The sequence below is a fragment of the Aythya marila genome (assembly GCF_965140915.1).
Source record: "Aythya marila genome assembly, chromosome: 2".
NCBI classification, from domain to species: domain Eukaryota; kingdom Metazoa; phylum Chordata; class Aves; order Anseriformes; family Anatidae; genus Aythya; species Aythya marila.
In genome coordinates this window covers 63,015,124-63,030,379 of record NC_139043.1, presented here as the reverse complement: position 1 = coordinate 63,030,379, position 15,256 = coordinate 63,015,124, and the positions used below count along the sequence as shown (strand labels likewise).

At 42.7% G+C, this 15,256-nt stretch overlaps 1 protein-coding gene across 1 annotated transcript in view; it reads left to right on the top strand.

The window, feature by feature from the left end:
• The window catches only part of AOAH (acyloxyacyl hydrolase), a 72,739-nt gene that overhangs the window by 6,303 nt on the left and 51,180 nt on the right, over nt 1–15,256 (top strand). Inside the window, exons 3-5 of the mRNA XM_082754802.1 lie at nt 6,886–6,981; nt 10,434–10,494; nt 11,583–11,682. Of these exons, the coding sequence (XP_082610928.1) occupies nt 6,886–6,981; nt 10,434–10,494; nt 11,583–11,682 (257 nt within the window). The remainder of the gene's footprint in view (nt 1–6,885; nt 6,982–10,433; nt 10,495–11,582; nt 11,683–15,256) is intronic.

The window sequence follows — 15,256 nt, the reverse complement described above, 5'->3', positions numbered from 1 at the left end:
CATACATATATCTATATGTGCATATACAGACGTGGGTAGTCTTGTATGTCACTGACGATTGCCTTTAGTATATGCTTTCTTTAATAATCTTACTTATTTAGTATTGTCTGTTTGGTTGCTGATTGCCCCAATATATGTGCCTCCCACTACTGTTCATATGTTAGCCCTACACAGAACTTCAGAACAACCTGCATATATATTTAAGGCAATAATTTTCAGTGATTTTAGGAACTGTACATTTGAAACAAGTTTTGTGCATTCCAGATCTTAAAATGGTCAAATCTCTGCAGACTGAATGAAATTATCCATGTGGCTCACTGTTTGGCACTGGACAAGGGAACAGTCCCAATGTCAAGAGATAATAAAACTGCCTCTGCCACCATTCAGGCTTCAGTACATTTCTAATACTCTTCCCAGATTTGAAAATGAAAAATATGTTAATGGCACGCATACATTATTTTAATTAATTAATTTTCAATTGGAAATGCCTGGGGTTATAGATCTAGTTAAATAGGGCTCTTTAAAGTATACTACAGGAAACACCAGGGATGCGTTTAGCTGGCAGGTATAGATACCAGAGTGTTCCACTAGATGGAAACTAAATTTTCTGTACCAGCGTAACAGTATCAGAGTCCTCATAGGACATCTTAAGGAAACAATAATGAATGAGTAGAGCTCTGAAGCTCAGGGTCTAAAGTGTCTCACTGCTGTTGCATGAGCTGCAGAGGCATGAACAACAGAAATGATAATTGATATTCTAGGGTTAGCTATTTTTGTTACAGAGCTATGATACACTTGAGATACTGCTATATTGACATCAAAATTTCAAAAATATCTTTACCCAGTATACTATATGTAATTTTATGCCCAGTGTCACGTTTGGTAGTACTATATCATTTAGCATTTTCAGGATATTTTATGACACTTGGCAAATTTAGGTGAAAAAAGGTTTTGTATACGCCAACATATTAGAATACAGATGCCTATAATTATATTCCATAACATCAGTATCTCTATGAAATACAATAACTCTAACTGTAAATGGAATAAAAAACAAAGTCTGAGTTAAAAGACTTTCATAGTCACATCCCTTTCTAAATAGTCTTTCAAAGCAACAAATGCTGTGGATCACATGGGAAAATAACAATCCTGACTTTGCCTATACACCTATCTGTTGAGCTGACTATTTGCATGTTGGAAGGAAATCCAGAGATTTCAATGGGTTGTTCTTTGAAGGTATCAGCTCAGTGTTCAGAAGCAGCAGCAGAATGCAAAATGGGTGTGGGGAAGTATTAGAAAAGGTATATATAGTAGAAAAAAAATCTTTCCTGTACTGGGACATTGAATATCCATGGTCTGTCTGCACCTGGAGTACCCATGTACAGTTTTGTTCCCCATCTCAGGGAAGAAAACAGTAGACCTGCTGACTTCTAATTAGCTCCCCACACTCATTTCAAATAGGAATGCCTTATTTTGGGTTGAACTGGACCTGGATTAGGCAAATTCGGAAAGAAGTGTTTTTACTCCAGAACATTAGCATCAGCATGAGAAGTCACAGTATGGTCCAATACACTTTGTAGACTACCTCTGGGAACTCCACCTCTGTATGATTCATTTTAAAAGATGTACTGGAACCCACAACATGAAATGATCATCCGAAATGGAAGAAGTGAAGCCCACGTTTCATGAAAACCTTAATCTTCTGTATAGAACCAGGAATGTGATAGGTGGATTTGTTTTTACAGGTGCTTTGCTGCTGCAGACAGGTATTTGAGGCAGAGGTTTGCCAGTTCACCAACTAAGGCTCCAGCTCCTGCACCACGGGAGCAGGCAGGGCAACCACAGCCTAGTGGGTAGGGCTTATGGAGAGCTATTTGTGTCCAAGGCCACTTTTCTTGGCTTATTTCTTCTTGTGCTTCAGGGGTACAGCTAATTTATAGCTGGGGAATGCTGATATGGCTAGATGGGCAAGAAAAGGCTCCAACACTCACGAGCTTGAGCAAAAAATGGCAAAGGATGATGTGCTAGGTGCCAGAAATCCATTTTACTGGACAAAAATATCCACAAATCCAAAACTTACAAAAGCATCTCTCAGCATCCAGACACTCCTTGACATCCGCAGGTATAATTCTAATTACAGATCCTTTCAAACATGTGCAGCAGAAGTGGATTAAGTTAAATAGTCTGTTCAAACTGCCAGAGGCTTTGTGGCTAAGAAATGAATCTCTCTAGCTCTGATTTTATTATTGGGGTATGATTATTATTTTTTTCCAAGCATATTGGAAACATCATTTTATTATTACATGCTATTTTCAAATACTCGGGAAGAAGTACTTCCTGACGTGTGTTTTCAGATTACTGCTGCTGAGTAAAATGGTTATGGCTTTCTCTTATCTCTTCAGAAATTAATAGCAGATGGGACAAACTACCACTAAAAGAGACAAGTGTTTTATTAATACCAAAGTCTCTAATGGCTGGTAGGCATTACACCACCAATGAATTTCTTCCAGAGAAAACATCCTTCAGCCTGGCAAGGTATTGAAACCTGTTGTTATTGAAGTGTGACAGCAAAGTCAATTTCTTGAAACTTGTTTCTAACAAAATTCATATGCAACTACAAAAAAAAAAAGAAAAGTTGAGCTTTTCATAATCTTTAATTATGAAGCCTATCTATCCAGACCCAGACCAGACCCTACACTGCAGGGAACTCCAGGAAGCTGCTCTAGGGTGAAGGGTATTAGTAACTGGAGATTCCTTGCTGAGAGGCGCTGAAGCACCAATTTGCCATCCGGACAATCTCTCCAGAGATGTTTTCTGCCTGCTGGGAACCCACAGTCACGATATCACAAAGACGCTACCAAGCCTAGTAAAGCCAAGGGAATAAAACCTATCCCTACTTTTTCATGTAGGGTCGAATAAGGCCACAGTGAAGTGACTGTGAAATATCAAAAAGGGTTCTGTGTCCCTCTGAAAGATGTTGAAGGGATCAGGAGCACAGGTAGTATTCTCTATCCTCCCAGTTGGAGACTGGGACCCCAAAAGAAGGAGGTGGACGGATCAGGTGAATGATACGCTGCATGGCTAATACCATACTCAGGTTTGGGTTCTGTGATCTCAGATGCACCTTTGAGAGACCGGGCATGCTGACACTGGATGGGGTGCACCTGAGCAAGTAGGGCAGGAGCATTCTGGGCAGCTGCCTGGCCGAGGGGAGCCTGTTGCTGAGGCCTTCCTGCTTCAGCTACAAGGAGCATTGTGCCTGCAGGCTCTCATCTTGATGGTGACCTCGACCCCTGGACGTCTGCTGGGAGAGCAGCACAGCAGGCCATGAGCAACCCAGGAGACTCCTGCGGTGCACTAAGGGTAACTTCAAGGCCCAGGTTGGTGGCAAACCAACCAGAGGAGAAGTGTTGCTGGTGCTCCACAGCACAGACCAACTTGTTAACAAGGCTGAGACTGGAGGCAGCCTGGGCTGCAGCAACCACACCATGGCTGAGTTTGTGATCTTGAGGAATATGGGCCTGGCAAAGAGCGAAGTCAGGACCATGAACATTAGGAGACCAAAATCCCACCTGTTTAAAGAATTAGTGGGTGAGACCCCATGGGACGCTGACCTTGGTGACAGGGCAACTGATCAGAGCTGGCAACTCTTTAAGGACACTTAGAGTGCAAGAGCTCTCATGAGGATAATCAGAAGGCTGGAGCACCTCTCCTGTGAAGAAAGTCTGAGAGAGCTGGGGCTGTTCAGCCTGGAGAAGAGAAGGCTCTGGGGAGACCTCACCATGTCCTTTCAGTACCTAGAGGGGGCTATAAAAAGATGAAGAGTGACTTTTTACATGGGCAGATAGTGATAGGACAAGTGGGAATGATTTTAAACTAAAAGAGGGGAGATTTAGATTAGATCCTAGAAGGAAATTCTTTGCTTACGGTGGTGAGACACTGGGACAGGTTGCCCAGAGAAGCTGTGGATGCCCCATCCCTGGAGGTGTTCAAGTCGAACGGGGCTTTGGACAACCTGGTCAGGTAGAAGGTGTCCCTGCCCATGGCAGGGTGTTGGAACTGTATGATCTTTAAGGTCCCTTCCAACCCCAGCCATTTTACGATACATTGCTTTATATGTGCCCAGCCCATAATGAGAAATAAATTACATGTAAATATCTAGTAAATTAAAAGCAAGCAATAGTTGCTAATGACTGTCCAGATCTGGAAGTGCTTTTTTACAGATCCCAGAGAATTAAGAAGTTTATACTCTCACACACAAGTAATCATACTTAATTATGGCAGTGAGATTTCCACAGTCAGAGACATATGATTTCCCCCTGTCATTTTTAGCTATTTTACATTTTTAGCCTACAGGATTAAGAGCTATTAATGGTTAGGATAACTTGTTAGCATTTCTGATTATTTGTTTATTTAGCATGCAGGGACATTTCTGTTGATTTTGTTAGGGGGTAGTGGCTTCTTCTGCTGCAGCCAGCCATGAATCCTTTTCCTACCACTAAATCCAGAGGAAGATGCCCTATATGATGAGAAACAAGGATTTGTAGTAGGAGCAAGGATAGTCTAAGTTAACTTCAGCTTATGGACACTAACCCCTTGAGGCTTTACCTATAACTCAACACAGGACACAGGTTCTCCTAGAGAATAAATCTGAATTGCTCCCGGGGGGGGAGTGTGTTTTTTATCCAAAAATCAGGGAGCATGGGTGGGGTTGACTTCCTGGACTGGAGTAAGTCCTTACACGTTTCTCCTTTTCCTGAGTAACTTACAGTCTCCAAGCCAAGAGCTGCTCCTGATGACCTCAGTCTAGAGGAAAGGTTCTGTAGTCACCATGGGCATGGCCTGTGGTGGGACAACAAGAAGTGCCAGCAGACCAGAAGGAGCAGAGAGCCACAGCATCTGAGGCAAAGGACACCTCTAACTGGAAGTGCAGACCCCCTTGAAAATCAGTCAAGTCTTTCTTCACCTGCTTTTCCTGTCACGTGTAGTGTTTCATCTGGAGAAACTGCATTCAAGGAGAGCACTCGAAGAATGAAGTTGTGGCTGATGGGTGCCTGCAGCAGGGAGGGGTTATAGCATCCTCTGTGTGACAGTAAAAATGGCATTATGAGACCAAACACCCTGAAGTACAGCTCCGTGGGTTTTTCCCAAGTTGCCAGGCTATTATTGTTATTTATATTCATATAGCATCCAGTAGCCCAAGGTACTGCATTAAGTACTTCACCATCTCAGCAATGACTCTGTTAATTCTCAGGCAAAGCAAATCTCCCCTTGGGCCTGGTTCAATAGACACAGAAGTGCCTGACTGACTTAATAAACATGAAAAATTTCCATTTAATTGCCAGGAAACCTCTTCCTGAGTAGGGCTACCTGAATGATTGTTTTTGTGATTGAGAATTCTGTTTCTGTTTGGCAGAGCTGGACCAAAAATAGCTATTTTTCCCCCCTCTGCAGTACTTTGACAAATATGAGAGAGAAAATGTCTTATATCTTCAGTGGAGGCGGTCTTTTTGTATTCCAGAGGAAAGTGAAGCACCAAGGGTATTTTTATCCTCAGGACAACCTGTTGGATTATGAGTGTTGCTCAGGCTAGCTTGTGTGTTTTGCAGGGTTGAGAGAAGAAGGAATGACTTGTTTTGGGGTTTTCTCTTGGTTGAATCTGTCTCCATATACTCTCCTATTCTTCCAGGCTGATGAGAGGCAATGGCATCCTTTATAAATCATTCTGCAGAGGATTTTGAGTGAGAGTGGCTCCCTTCTGGCTCCCTGTCTCCTGGCTGTCTGGGATACCCAGCTGTGTTACGTAGGCTCTGAGTCCATGCTGGGACCTCACTCTCCCCAATAGCTGTGAAGTGTAACTATTTTTGTTAGAGTTGACATCACCGAATTTTTGTTTGTTTGCTTGTTTAATAAAAGGATGGAGCCACTGCAGAAATGGAGAGTGCAATGCTGACTCACAGCAATTTAAAATCTGCCTGAAATTAGAGGGTTATGGTCATTGTGTGAATTTGGAATTATCTGTATATGCAGATGACACTGAAGCTTCTTCATCTTAAAAGTATCAGAAAATTAGTGCTTCACACCTCAGGAAACACCTTACTATGATGTGCAAGCTCTTAGGTCTCAGCTGTACCCACTACAAGGAGCAGATAAGCTTTATTCCTGCTTGCAGCAAGATTAGTGATGTGAAATGATCACCACTGTAGTTCAGAGGAAATGTTTTCTTTACCACCGTGGGAGAGCAGAAAGAACCCTGTGGCATTCTGGCTTTAGGCAATGGCTAGCTGGGCCTAATGGCCCTACGCATGCCAAACACCACTGGGCTTCAGAGGAAAGCCTGTGAAGAAATGGTGCCACAGTGGTTGTGATGCCCCATGGCTGTCGGCACACACGTCTGGTCCATGACATTTCTTTTGCAGGCAGCCATATCACCCATTCATTTTCTAGTTTTGGTAGCTTTCTGTGTGGCTTGTGTGAACAAGAAGTCCCATCAGGTACAGATGTGTGTCCTTTTTCGTGTGAAAGGTACCAGGAGGGCAGGAGGCAAAGCTGACAGCTGTAAGCTGCAGCTCTCCACTGCACTCCTTGGTTTTCATCCTTGAAAGGATAGAAAATCCTTTATTTAAAAGCCATGTTTGGTGCTGTAAAAGCCAGGCTGTTCTGTGCTTTCCTTTTACATCAATATGTCTCTCTGATAACCTACATGTTTTTGAATAAAGTCAGAAATTTACAGTTATTCACTCCCCCAAGCACTCATCTGCCATGGAGCATATCAAGAAATTAAATGCCCAATGACACCTGAAGTATGGCACAGGGTGCTTCATCACACAATGGGGATAACTGTATTCACTCTGTTTGTTTGTTTGTTTGTTTGTTTGTTTGAAGGATGTGTGCTTGTGGTCTCTGTGATTGAACAGCTTGCACAGTGGCACAACAGTACAGTAAAGGCAGCCGTGGAGAGACTGTGCAACTACATACCTGGTAAGTACCAAATAATGTGCCATATGTTACATCAGTACTGCTGTATTTCTCTGTTAATTAAAAATTCACACATTGAGTCTGAAAAAGCCTTAGCCACTTCTCGTGCAGCATCTAAAATCAATGTGGCTGAAAGATAGCCAGGTGCTATCTGCAGGAAAGACGTGGCTTCAGTGGAGCTGGGATTTTGTCCCAGAGCTACAGTGAATGGGATTGTATTATGCCCACATGCCTGTCAGTCCCTTTCTCCCTGCTCTTTGTCTCCCCTTTGTCTCTTTGTTAACAGCTTAAAAATAGTCAGATTCGATGTATGTCCAGCCACTCCTCTTTCTTGTTGATACGGGTCTTTATAGCAACTGAGAAGATTAAAATATTTTCAGCATGGATAGGAAGCCACTATTGTAAAATCATAAAAATTAGCTGAGGTTGACAGCGGTAAGATGTGAACCATTTGGTCTGCACAGAAAAGCTATTGAAATGTAACTGATGAGAAAAAATTTCAAAAGTGAGAGCTATTCCATATGAATATATGTAGACTCCCCCTTTTCTTTCTCTTATTTTATCCCAAGGGAGTCTCTCTGTCCAAGCACGTCTCTAAATAGAGAACAGTTTGAATACCAAAATAGCTTTGTGCTTCACAGACCCATCCTACAACTATTTAAGTAGCTAGATCTCACATTAATGTCATCTTTTTAACTTTATGAATGCAAAAAGGTGGCTTAGGATTCTACATTAAAGAGCCATTTTTATAGGCCTTCATGAATTGTATCTCTGAGAAACCATCTTGATAGACCTCCGTTTCACAGAAGATGCATGTAGAATATTAATTCCTTCCTTTCCAAGACATTATTTCCTGATACAGGATGGGGCGGGGAGGTAATTACTGGAATTCATTCATTGACAGAATGATGCTTATCTTATTTCTATTCCATAAGTAATATCCTCAGTGTTTTAAATTATAGGCACATAACCATGAAGTTGCAATTAGAAGCGCTGATCCTGATATTAAAACACAATTTTCTTCTTTAAAACGTGACATGCTAGGTCTATGATCATGATTCACTCCATGGACTGTGTTCAGCTGACATGTCAAGATATTTCTTTTCAACTGCCATTCTTTACACACATAAAATCCTATTATCCCTTTAGCTAAATCTGTATAATCCAGTTACCTTCTATGAGATGCATGGATACACCCAATAGAAAAAAATGACCCTGAACTTGAAAGGAGTGAAAAATCCTAGGGATTGTGCAGGAGCTACTGTGTAACCCAATTTATCCTCCCCTAGGAGGTGAACTCTGCAGCCCAGCAGGATTCATCAGCTTCCTCTCGCTCCTTGAAACAATAGAAAAGCTTGGATACTCGTGAGGAGCAAGCCTATTAAATCAGGCCGTGCCATTTCTGCTGAAGGAACCATTTCATTATTAGACACATGCCTACAATTACTTTTAAGAATAACTGTGACAAATCAATGGCAATGAGAATTTTTCCAGGGACAAAAAGGGAATAAGCACTTTTTTTTTTTTTTTTTTTTTTTTGTTAAAGGGCCTCTTATAATTTTGATTGCAATAAAGGGGAGTTGGATCAGATCTTCAGTGACGTTACATGCTATTCAAAAACAAAAATAGTTAAAGAAAAAGAGAGGAATTCAGCACCCATCACTCCTTCTCAATCCCATAGGCTGTGTAGAACAAGACACAGTCGTGCTGGCAAGAAAATATTTGTATGTGCCATGTACGTGATTTGAGCGACAATAAAACTATGAAAGTATTAATAGTAACACCAGTGAAGGAGCAGACAGAAATGCCAGGTCTGGAGGAACGGGCAGTATTTGTGGTAAAAGGGATGTTAGCAAGAATATGTGTTTGCCTGGATCCTGGTTGTCTGCTGGATGAAAGAGAGGTGTCTGATATCCAAAATGTGCTTTGAGACTGTCTGTCTTGGTGTTGCCTCCAAGTCATGCTCTGCTTCTGTCAACCACTGCTGTGTAAACACCTTAGAGCTTGAGTGGAAATGGCAACATGATTAATACCATCTTTCCTGCAAATATTTATCCATTGGGACTCAGCCAGGAATTGTATTTCTAACACTACAAAGCTATAGAGGGAAAAAAAAAAAAAGGTTTTATCATGTAAGAACAGGGAAGTTAGGGGATTTCTTCCCTGAAGCAGCGCAGAAGGAAATATATTTACTTCTGGCCAACCACCTCAAAGCCGGAGGGAGACAGGTGCCCAGCCTCATCCAAGGGTGCTGTATTCAGAAACGATACCAAATGTGGGGTTATTGATGTCTATGATGCCTTTCCTTTTAGGTGAACAAGAATAAAATCTAATTCCAGCCAGGAGACCAATTTTTGACTCACAGATAGCTCCTAAAAAGCCAATAGAGAGGAATTATGCAGCAAAAAAGGCAAAGAAATGAAGCTAATAACTTGATTGAAATAAAATATCTGGCATGGGATAAGAAAAATCAGCTGCTGCTGTTACAAGAGCTGTCTGCAACACTGAATGAGTAGGAGGGTGCTGGGGAAATAATGCTTCCGTGCCCTCCTGCACCTTCCAGGGCCATGTTCTCATTTCTCTGGGGTGAGCACAGCCAGGGTCATGGATGGGCAAGAGGAAATGACTTCTCTCAGGAATTTCACCAGCTGTGAGGTTGCTGGTGCAACCCAGCCTCTTGGTGGCTCCTACCAGCAGCAGTGCTGCCCTGGCAGGGCATAGCACCTCCTCTGCAGGATGTGTGCATGGTTAGCCAGCTCCTGGCTGCTCAGGCTGGGAAACACAGTCTCCTCCCTGGGGTTGTGAAGTGGTGGAGGGGCTGCTTTTTTACAACAGTACCTCAAAGAAACCTCTGATGAGCCGTCTTCTGCAGGGCATGAAGGGCACATTGCACCCAGATTCAAAAAAGACCCCTGAGACAGCACGTGGCTGGAGACTGTGAAAGGGACCAACATGCAAAGTGTCAAATATTTGTGTGAATGTTATTACTCCTGCTCTATACAAAACAGCATCTTCTACCTTGCAAAATCCCCCAGAGACACGGAGGCAGCTCAAGCAGTAGCATGAAGTCCTTCATCGCTTGCTGCACTTTATCTATTTGTTTTCTTTCTTCTTGTAAGCCTGTCACAGTTTGCTTAAACTGCTCAGAAAATGCTGCAGCATACATGATTTGTTTCAGCTTTCACATGATGCAACACTCCGAACATTTAGCAAGTGCTTGTTATCCGTTTCAGTCCTTTCCATGTAGCTTGCCTAAAGCCAGAGAAGGGCTTCATGTCCCAGCCTAGGTCAGAAATTCAGAATTTCATCCATTCTCTGGTTCTATGCTGAAGTCAGGGTCACATGCATTTCTCTTAGATAAATCATCATTCACCTAAAGCAAATCCTGCTGTTTTTTGACTATCATAAAACCAGTTTCACTGTGCTGAGTTACTTTAAAAACTTATGTTTTCTAGAAAAACTGCAAGGTTTCTGTTACGTCCTTGCTGAACTTTATGGACCTCACATAGCTGAGCTGTAAGTATACCTGTATCTTCTTGAGTCCTGGCTTAGTTTGTGCTTTCAGAAGTATGGATGCACTGTCAGATTGAAATGCAGGGTTTTCATTCCTAAAATCACCTGGTTTCTAAAGCAGAAATGCTTGAGAGCAATTCCAGCTCGGTATTTGGCACAGCTGTTCCTGAGTGAATAAATACAGGCTGCTGCTGCTAACCACTTTCATGCTGCATTTGCCTCTCAGATCAGGCCCACCTGATGTAATTACATTTTGAAATTCAGCTTGTTTGGCTGATGGAGGAATCTGAATAACCTGTGTGTGCAAGACAGGTTTGACAGAGTCCCACTATGTTAACACTTGTCTCTCATTTTCCCTTTTATCTTTAATCAAGCTTTCTAATTGTCAGCCCCTACATGCTCTTAGCCCTGACCTTGATACACACTCTTGGGGAAGCCCACTAAGTAATGTAAGTGATTAAAGAAAAATAACATAGATCATTTTATTCCCCTTTGAAAGTTCTTAGTTTAATTAACAGAGCCTTTGTTAGACCTTCTCCCTCCCTAGGGTTTTTATTTTTATTTTTAAAACTAGCCAAGGGACTGAAAGTGCTTACAGGAAGAAGTGCTCCAATTAAACATTTTAATTTAATTCTTGATTGGCCCAGAGGTGTGTCCCAAAAAGAAGGAAACAGTCCTAGCACTTGCGCTTGGTGATTAAAGGTTAAGGATCTTTGAAGGATTTCTGGTTATTTTTCTGAGTTAATGACTGAACATTCATATGTGCCAAGTTGCATATGCATTAACTTTAACCTTTAAATTTTTGTCAGACTTTTGATTGATTAAAAAACAGAAGAGTCATAATGCATTTGGTTCAGGTGCTGCATGTCAAGTGCAGTGCTTTTTTATCATCCAATTTTAAATGCTGAGTAGGATACCATGGCAGAAAGTTATTTACAGTCTAACAGTATACGGAGCAGTGGTTATGGGCTATGATGAAGTGCACTGAGGCTGTCATGTAGTTCTGAGATTTAGCTTCCCATGGGAATAGCTTCTGCTTCTAAGCACCCAAAAGAACATAATTGTCTCTCTTTTTGCACCATTTCATTTAGCATAGACAGGGAAATGAATGCTGATGTGGTCTGCCATTCCTTGAGGCTGTGTAAACAGGATCCAGGACAACCACTTTGTCATCTTTACCCTCCTCCCAAGGTGAGTTGCTTTTTGACTTCTTTCAAAGTTGTGAGCTGTGGACGGCTGCTTAAGCTGGGATTGAGAAGTACAGAGGCTTTCAGGCCATGTGTATTGTTTGGGGGGGAGGGGGAATAAACATTTTTAATACAGATGCTTTCAGAAAATGCCTGTCTGAATGGAAGGTACACAGCATGCTGTTTGGAGTGTCAGTAATGTGGCTGTTAGGAAGTGGGAATTGCAGTGCTAACCTTCCTTTTACTAGCCTGGTCAGAGACAGAGAGTAGACCGAAAAAACTCATTATCTCCAGACTTTATTGTTAAGCAGCACAATAGCCCCCAAGCTGATACTCAGCTGCAGTTCACCTATACCCCTATGTTACCGTGGCACAAGAAGTTATCCTGCATCGTCTGATCAGCTGTGACAGCCTGTGTGGGCCCTAGCTTCCCACCACAAATGTGGGGTTATTTGACTTGGCTTGGTCTGCTGTGGGAGAGGTTTAAGCTAACTTGCACAACCTTTTACCACAGGCTAGGGATGTATGCAGTTACAACGGCAGTGGGGATGGATAGTTATTATGCCATGGGGACTTGACTGTGTGTCAGAGCTCTGTGACACTCAAACACAAACGCACATGCACAGGTGTGCAAACAGATACACTTGGTTGTGGTGGTTGCTTTCAGTCACCATGCAGCCCAGTTCGCACTGAAACCTGACAGCAATAGTGGCTGTCTGGCAATGTCAAAAAAAAAAACAAGTGATTCACTGAGAAGTCTATTTTTGGAAATATTTTTCCTGCATCTGGATAAATTTCTCCCTGATTTCTAAAGGTTTGCATAAGGTATTTTTACACAGGGTCTTGCCTCGCAGCCACTGAAATCAGTGAGAGCCTTTTTATGGGCTTCAATGAGCTGTGGTTCATCTCCAGGATAGATTTAGTTCACCTAATATTAAGAGCTGCAGAAACACTTGTATTCCAAGAATGACAATAGCGTTTATGTTATAACAGGTGGGTGCCCCATATGACTTCTGTGCCCTGTACCATGTTAGCATAAAGATATACGGGGGTGCAACCAGGCAGGGATGAAAGAAAATATGTGCTGGAGAAGAGAGGGCCCACACTGACCTGATTCAACCAGGACATTGCCCAAACTTCATCAAACATGTTTCTTCAGAAATTCTCCATCTGAACTGGTAAAACAGTTCATGGCTCTTTCCACCCTTCCCAAAGCACAGCAGATCTGCCCTGTTGCAGGTGCTCTATTAATGACAGCCAGGTCTTTATTCATCCCACAAATTTTCTTTAGTCTCCAAGAGTTTCTGCCCCGATAATTGCATAGGTTTTTTCCTCCTCTTCACTTGTTATAGCAGCAGAGACCTTGTCAGTGACCGTACAGTCTCTCTCTTTTTTTTTTTTCTTTTTTTTTTTTTTCCATTTTTGTTCTTGTTATACAAGAACAGCCTGAGGAGTCCTCAGGCTGGAGGTGAGAGCCTAGCAGGCTTTCCCAGTGTAGCAGAGCAAGCAGCAGGACAGCTGTGGCACCCGTGGCTGCACGTACACTGCAGTGCCAGCCCCAGACATGGATTTTTTCATATGGACTTCCTTGCTTGTGTCCGGGGAACAAAAAGAAGTTGAAACCATCCTGCATCCTGACTTCTGCCTGGGGCAGAAGCGCAAGCCACCTCTTGGGGTGACAGAGGATGCAGGCAATGAACTTCAGTTAAAGAGGGGTTTGGGCTCTCCGTGTAAGCAAAAAATTTTTCCTGATTTGGCAGACCGTGAAGCTCAGGGCAATTTCTAAAGGTCACAGCTAGCCCTGCACAGGCACAAAAGAGGCCAAGCCAAGGGGAAATGGGATGTTTTAGCAAGCAAGGGCAGCTTTTTAGCCAGTTTTAGGAGTTTGTCATAAACCTTTGCACCAAAATCAGGGTATTCTTACCCATCCTCCCTGTTTTTTTGTTTTGTTTTGCTTTGTGGCTGTGCATCAGGAAAAGCTCTCCCTTCCAAATGGTGGTTATGTCCCACTTTCTGTCAAGGCATATTTGCTTCTCACCAGGATTAAGGGAGCTCTATTAACAAAATGATTTCTTTACCCAGGCTTTAGTCTCCATCTTAGCACGTTTGGTGCCCCCAGACAGCACAGTGAGATGGAAGAAGAGCAGGGCTCTGAATTCATGCTCAAGTGGTTGATAAATTGCCCACAGTTACTCTGTAACAAGTCAGACTGGGTAAAGATGAATTACAGGTGGGGGGAAAAAAAAAAATTAATATACAGTCAGAGACACAGATGCATAAAATGCAGTTTACCTCACATTTGCTCCTTTGGTTTGTAATTTGATTGATCACTTCAGTTATATGAGCCTGCAAGTGCTGGCTCAGTCCCCTGCCAAGTATTTGAGCAAGACTTTAATACTAATGACTGCTTTGTTCAACAATATCGATTTTTCAGGTACTTCATTTATTCATTTAGACTTTTGGATGCACATTTTCCAAGAATTACTATTGTGTTTGTACTGGCAAAGGGAGTGAAATGCAAGCTGAGCTACTTGCCCTTATAAAGCAGTATAATGTTCTGGTTTTAATTGTCTTTAACATGGTAAATATCAACACTTAGCTGCTTTTTCAGTCTAGTTTATTTTGATACGTTTCTGTGATGTTGCTCTAGTTGAGATCACATGTATCACAGAAAGAGCCATGTCTTCAGAGACCCAGCAAACTATCTGCATAATTGAGACATTGCATACCATGTAAGTGGTATATGCACTATATCACTTCCCCAGTCTCTGACAAATTAGCTGAAATTAATTTTTTGCCAACCTGCCCGGAGCCATTAGTGCTCTGTGATTATTCTAGGAGACTTGGCTCCAACTGTGAATAAAAACCACTGCTCTCTTTCCACGGAGCAAAGCTCTCAGCAAGGAGCTGGAGGGCAGAGCCTCATCAGCAAGCTGCCTGGCAGGGCAGCCCCAGGGCTGAAAGAGGGTTGTTTTGGGAGCAGACCCTGATGTTGGTGGGGAGAACTGGAAGGATGATGAGGTGTTGGTGCAGATCACCAGCATGGCTGTGCAGTGCTGTGAGCAGATTTCACTTGGTGTGGGGTCCCGTGACCCCACCTCATTGCCACCAGTGGCCCATAGACCAGGGCTAGAAGGGCAGGTGCAAGGGTAGGCTCTCCTGCTGTATGTTTCTTGTGCTACCAGAGGCTGTCCTGTCCATGTTGTATGAGAAAAGTGGCTCTGGGGACTCCTCCAAGTCAGGAGGCCAAATAACATGGTGCAGTTGAAGTGACATGTAGGTTTGCCATTGGCAGCTGAGGTCTGGGCAGCATCTACAGTTGCTGTAACATGCCTTGTGGCTACAGCTGCATCAACAGAGAATAGTCTAATGATGGCTGCAGTACTGCACAGAAGTGCTGCCAGTGGCTACATCTATCCAAGCTACTTGGTTTAGGATGACAGGATATTGTTTTAGCTAAAAATGTTCATCAGCTCCAATGGTGGAGGGCTTTCTGCACTGGGTCCTGTGACAGGGATTTTCCTTCACCAAGTGAAAAGGGCTGAAATAGGGTGAAGGCTTTGGTGCTGCCTGCCATC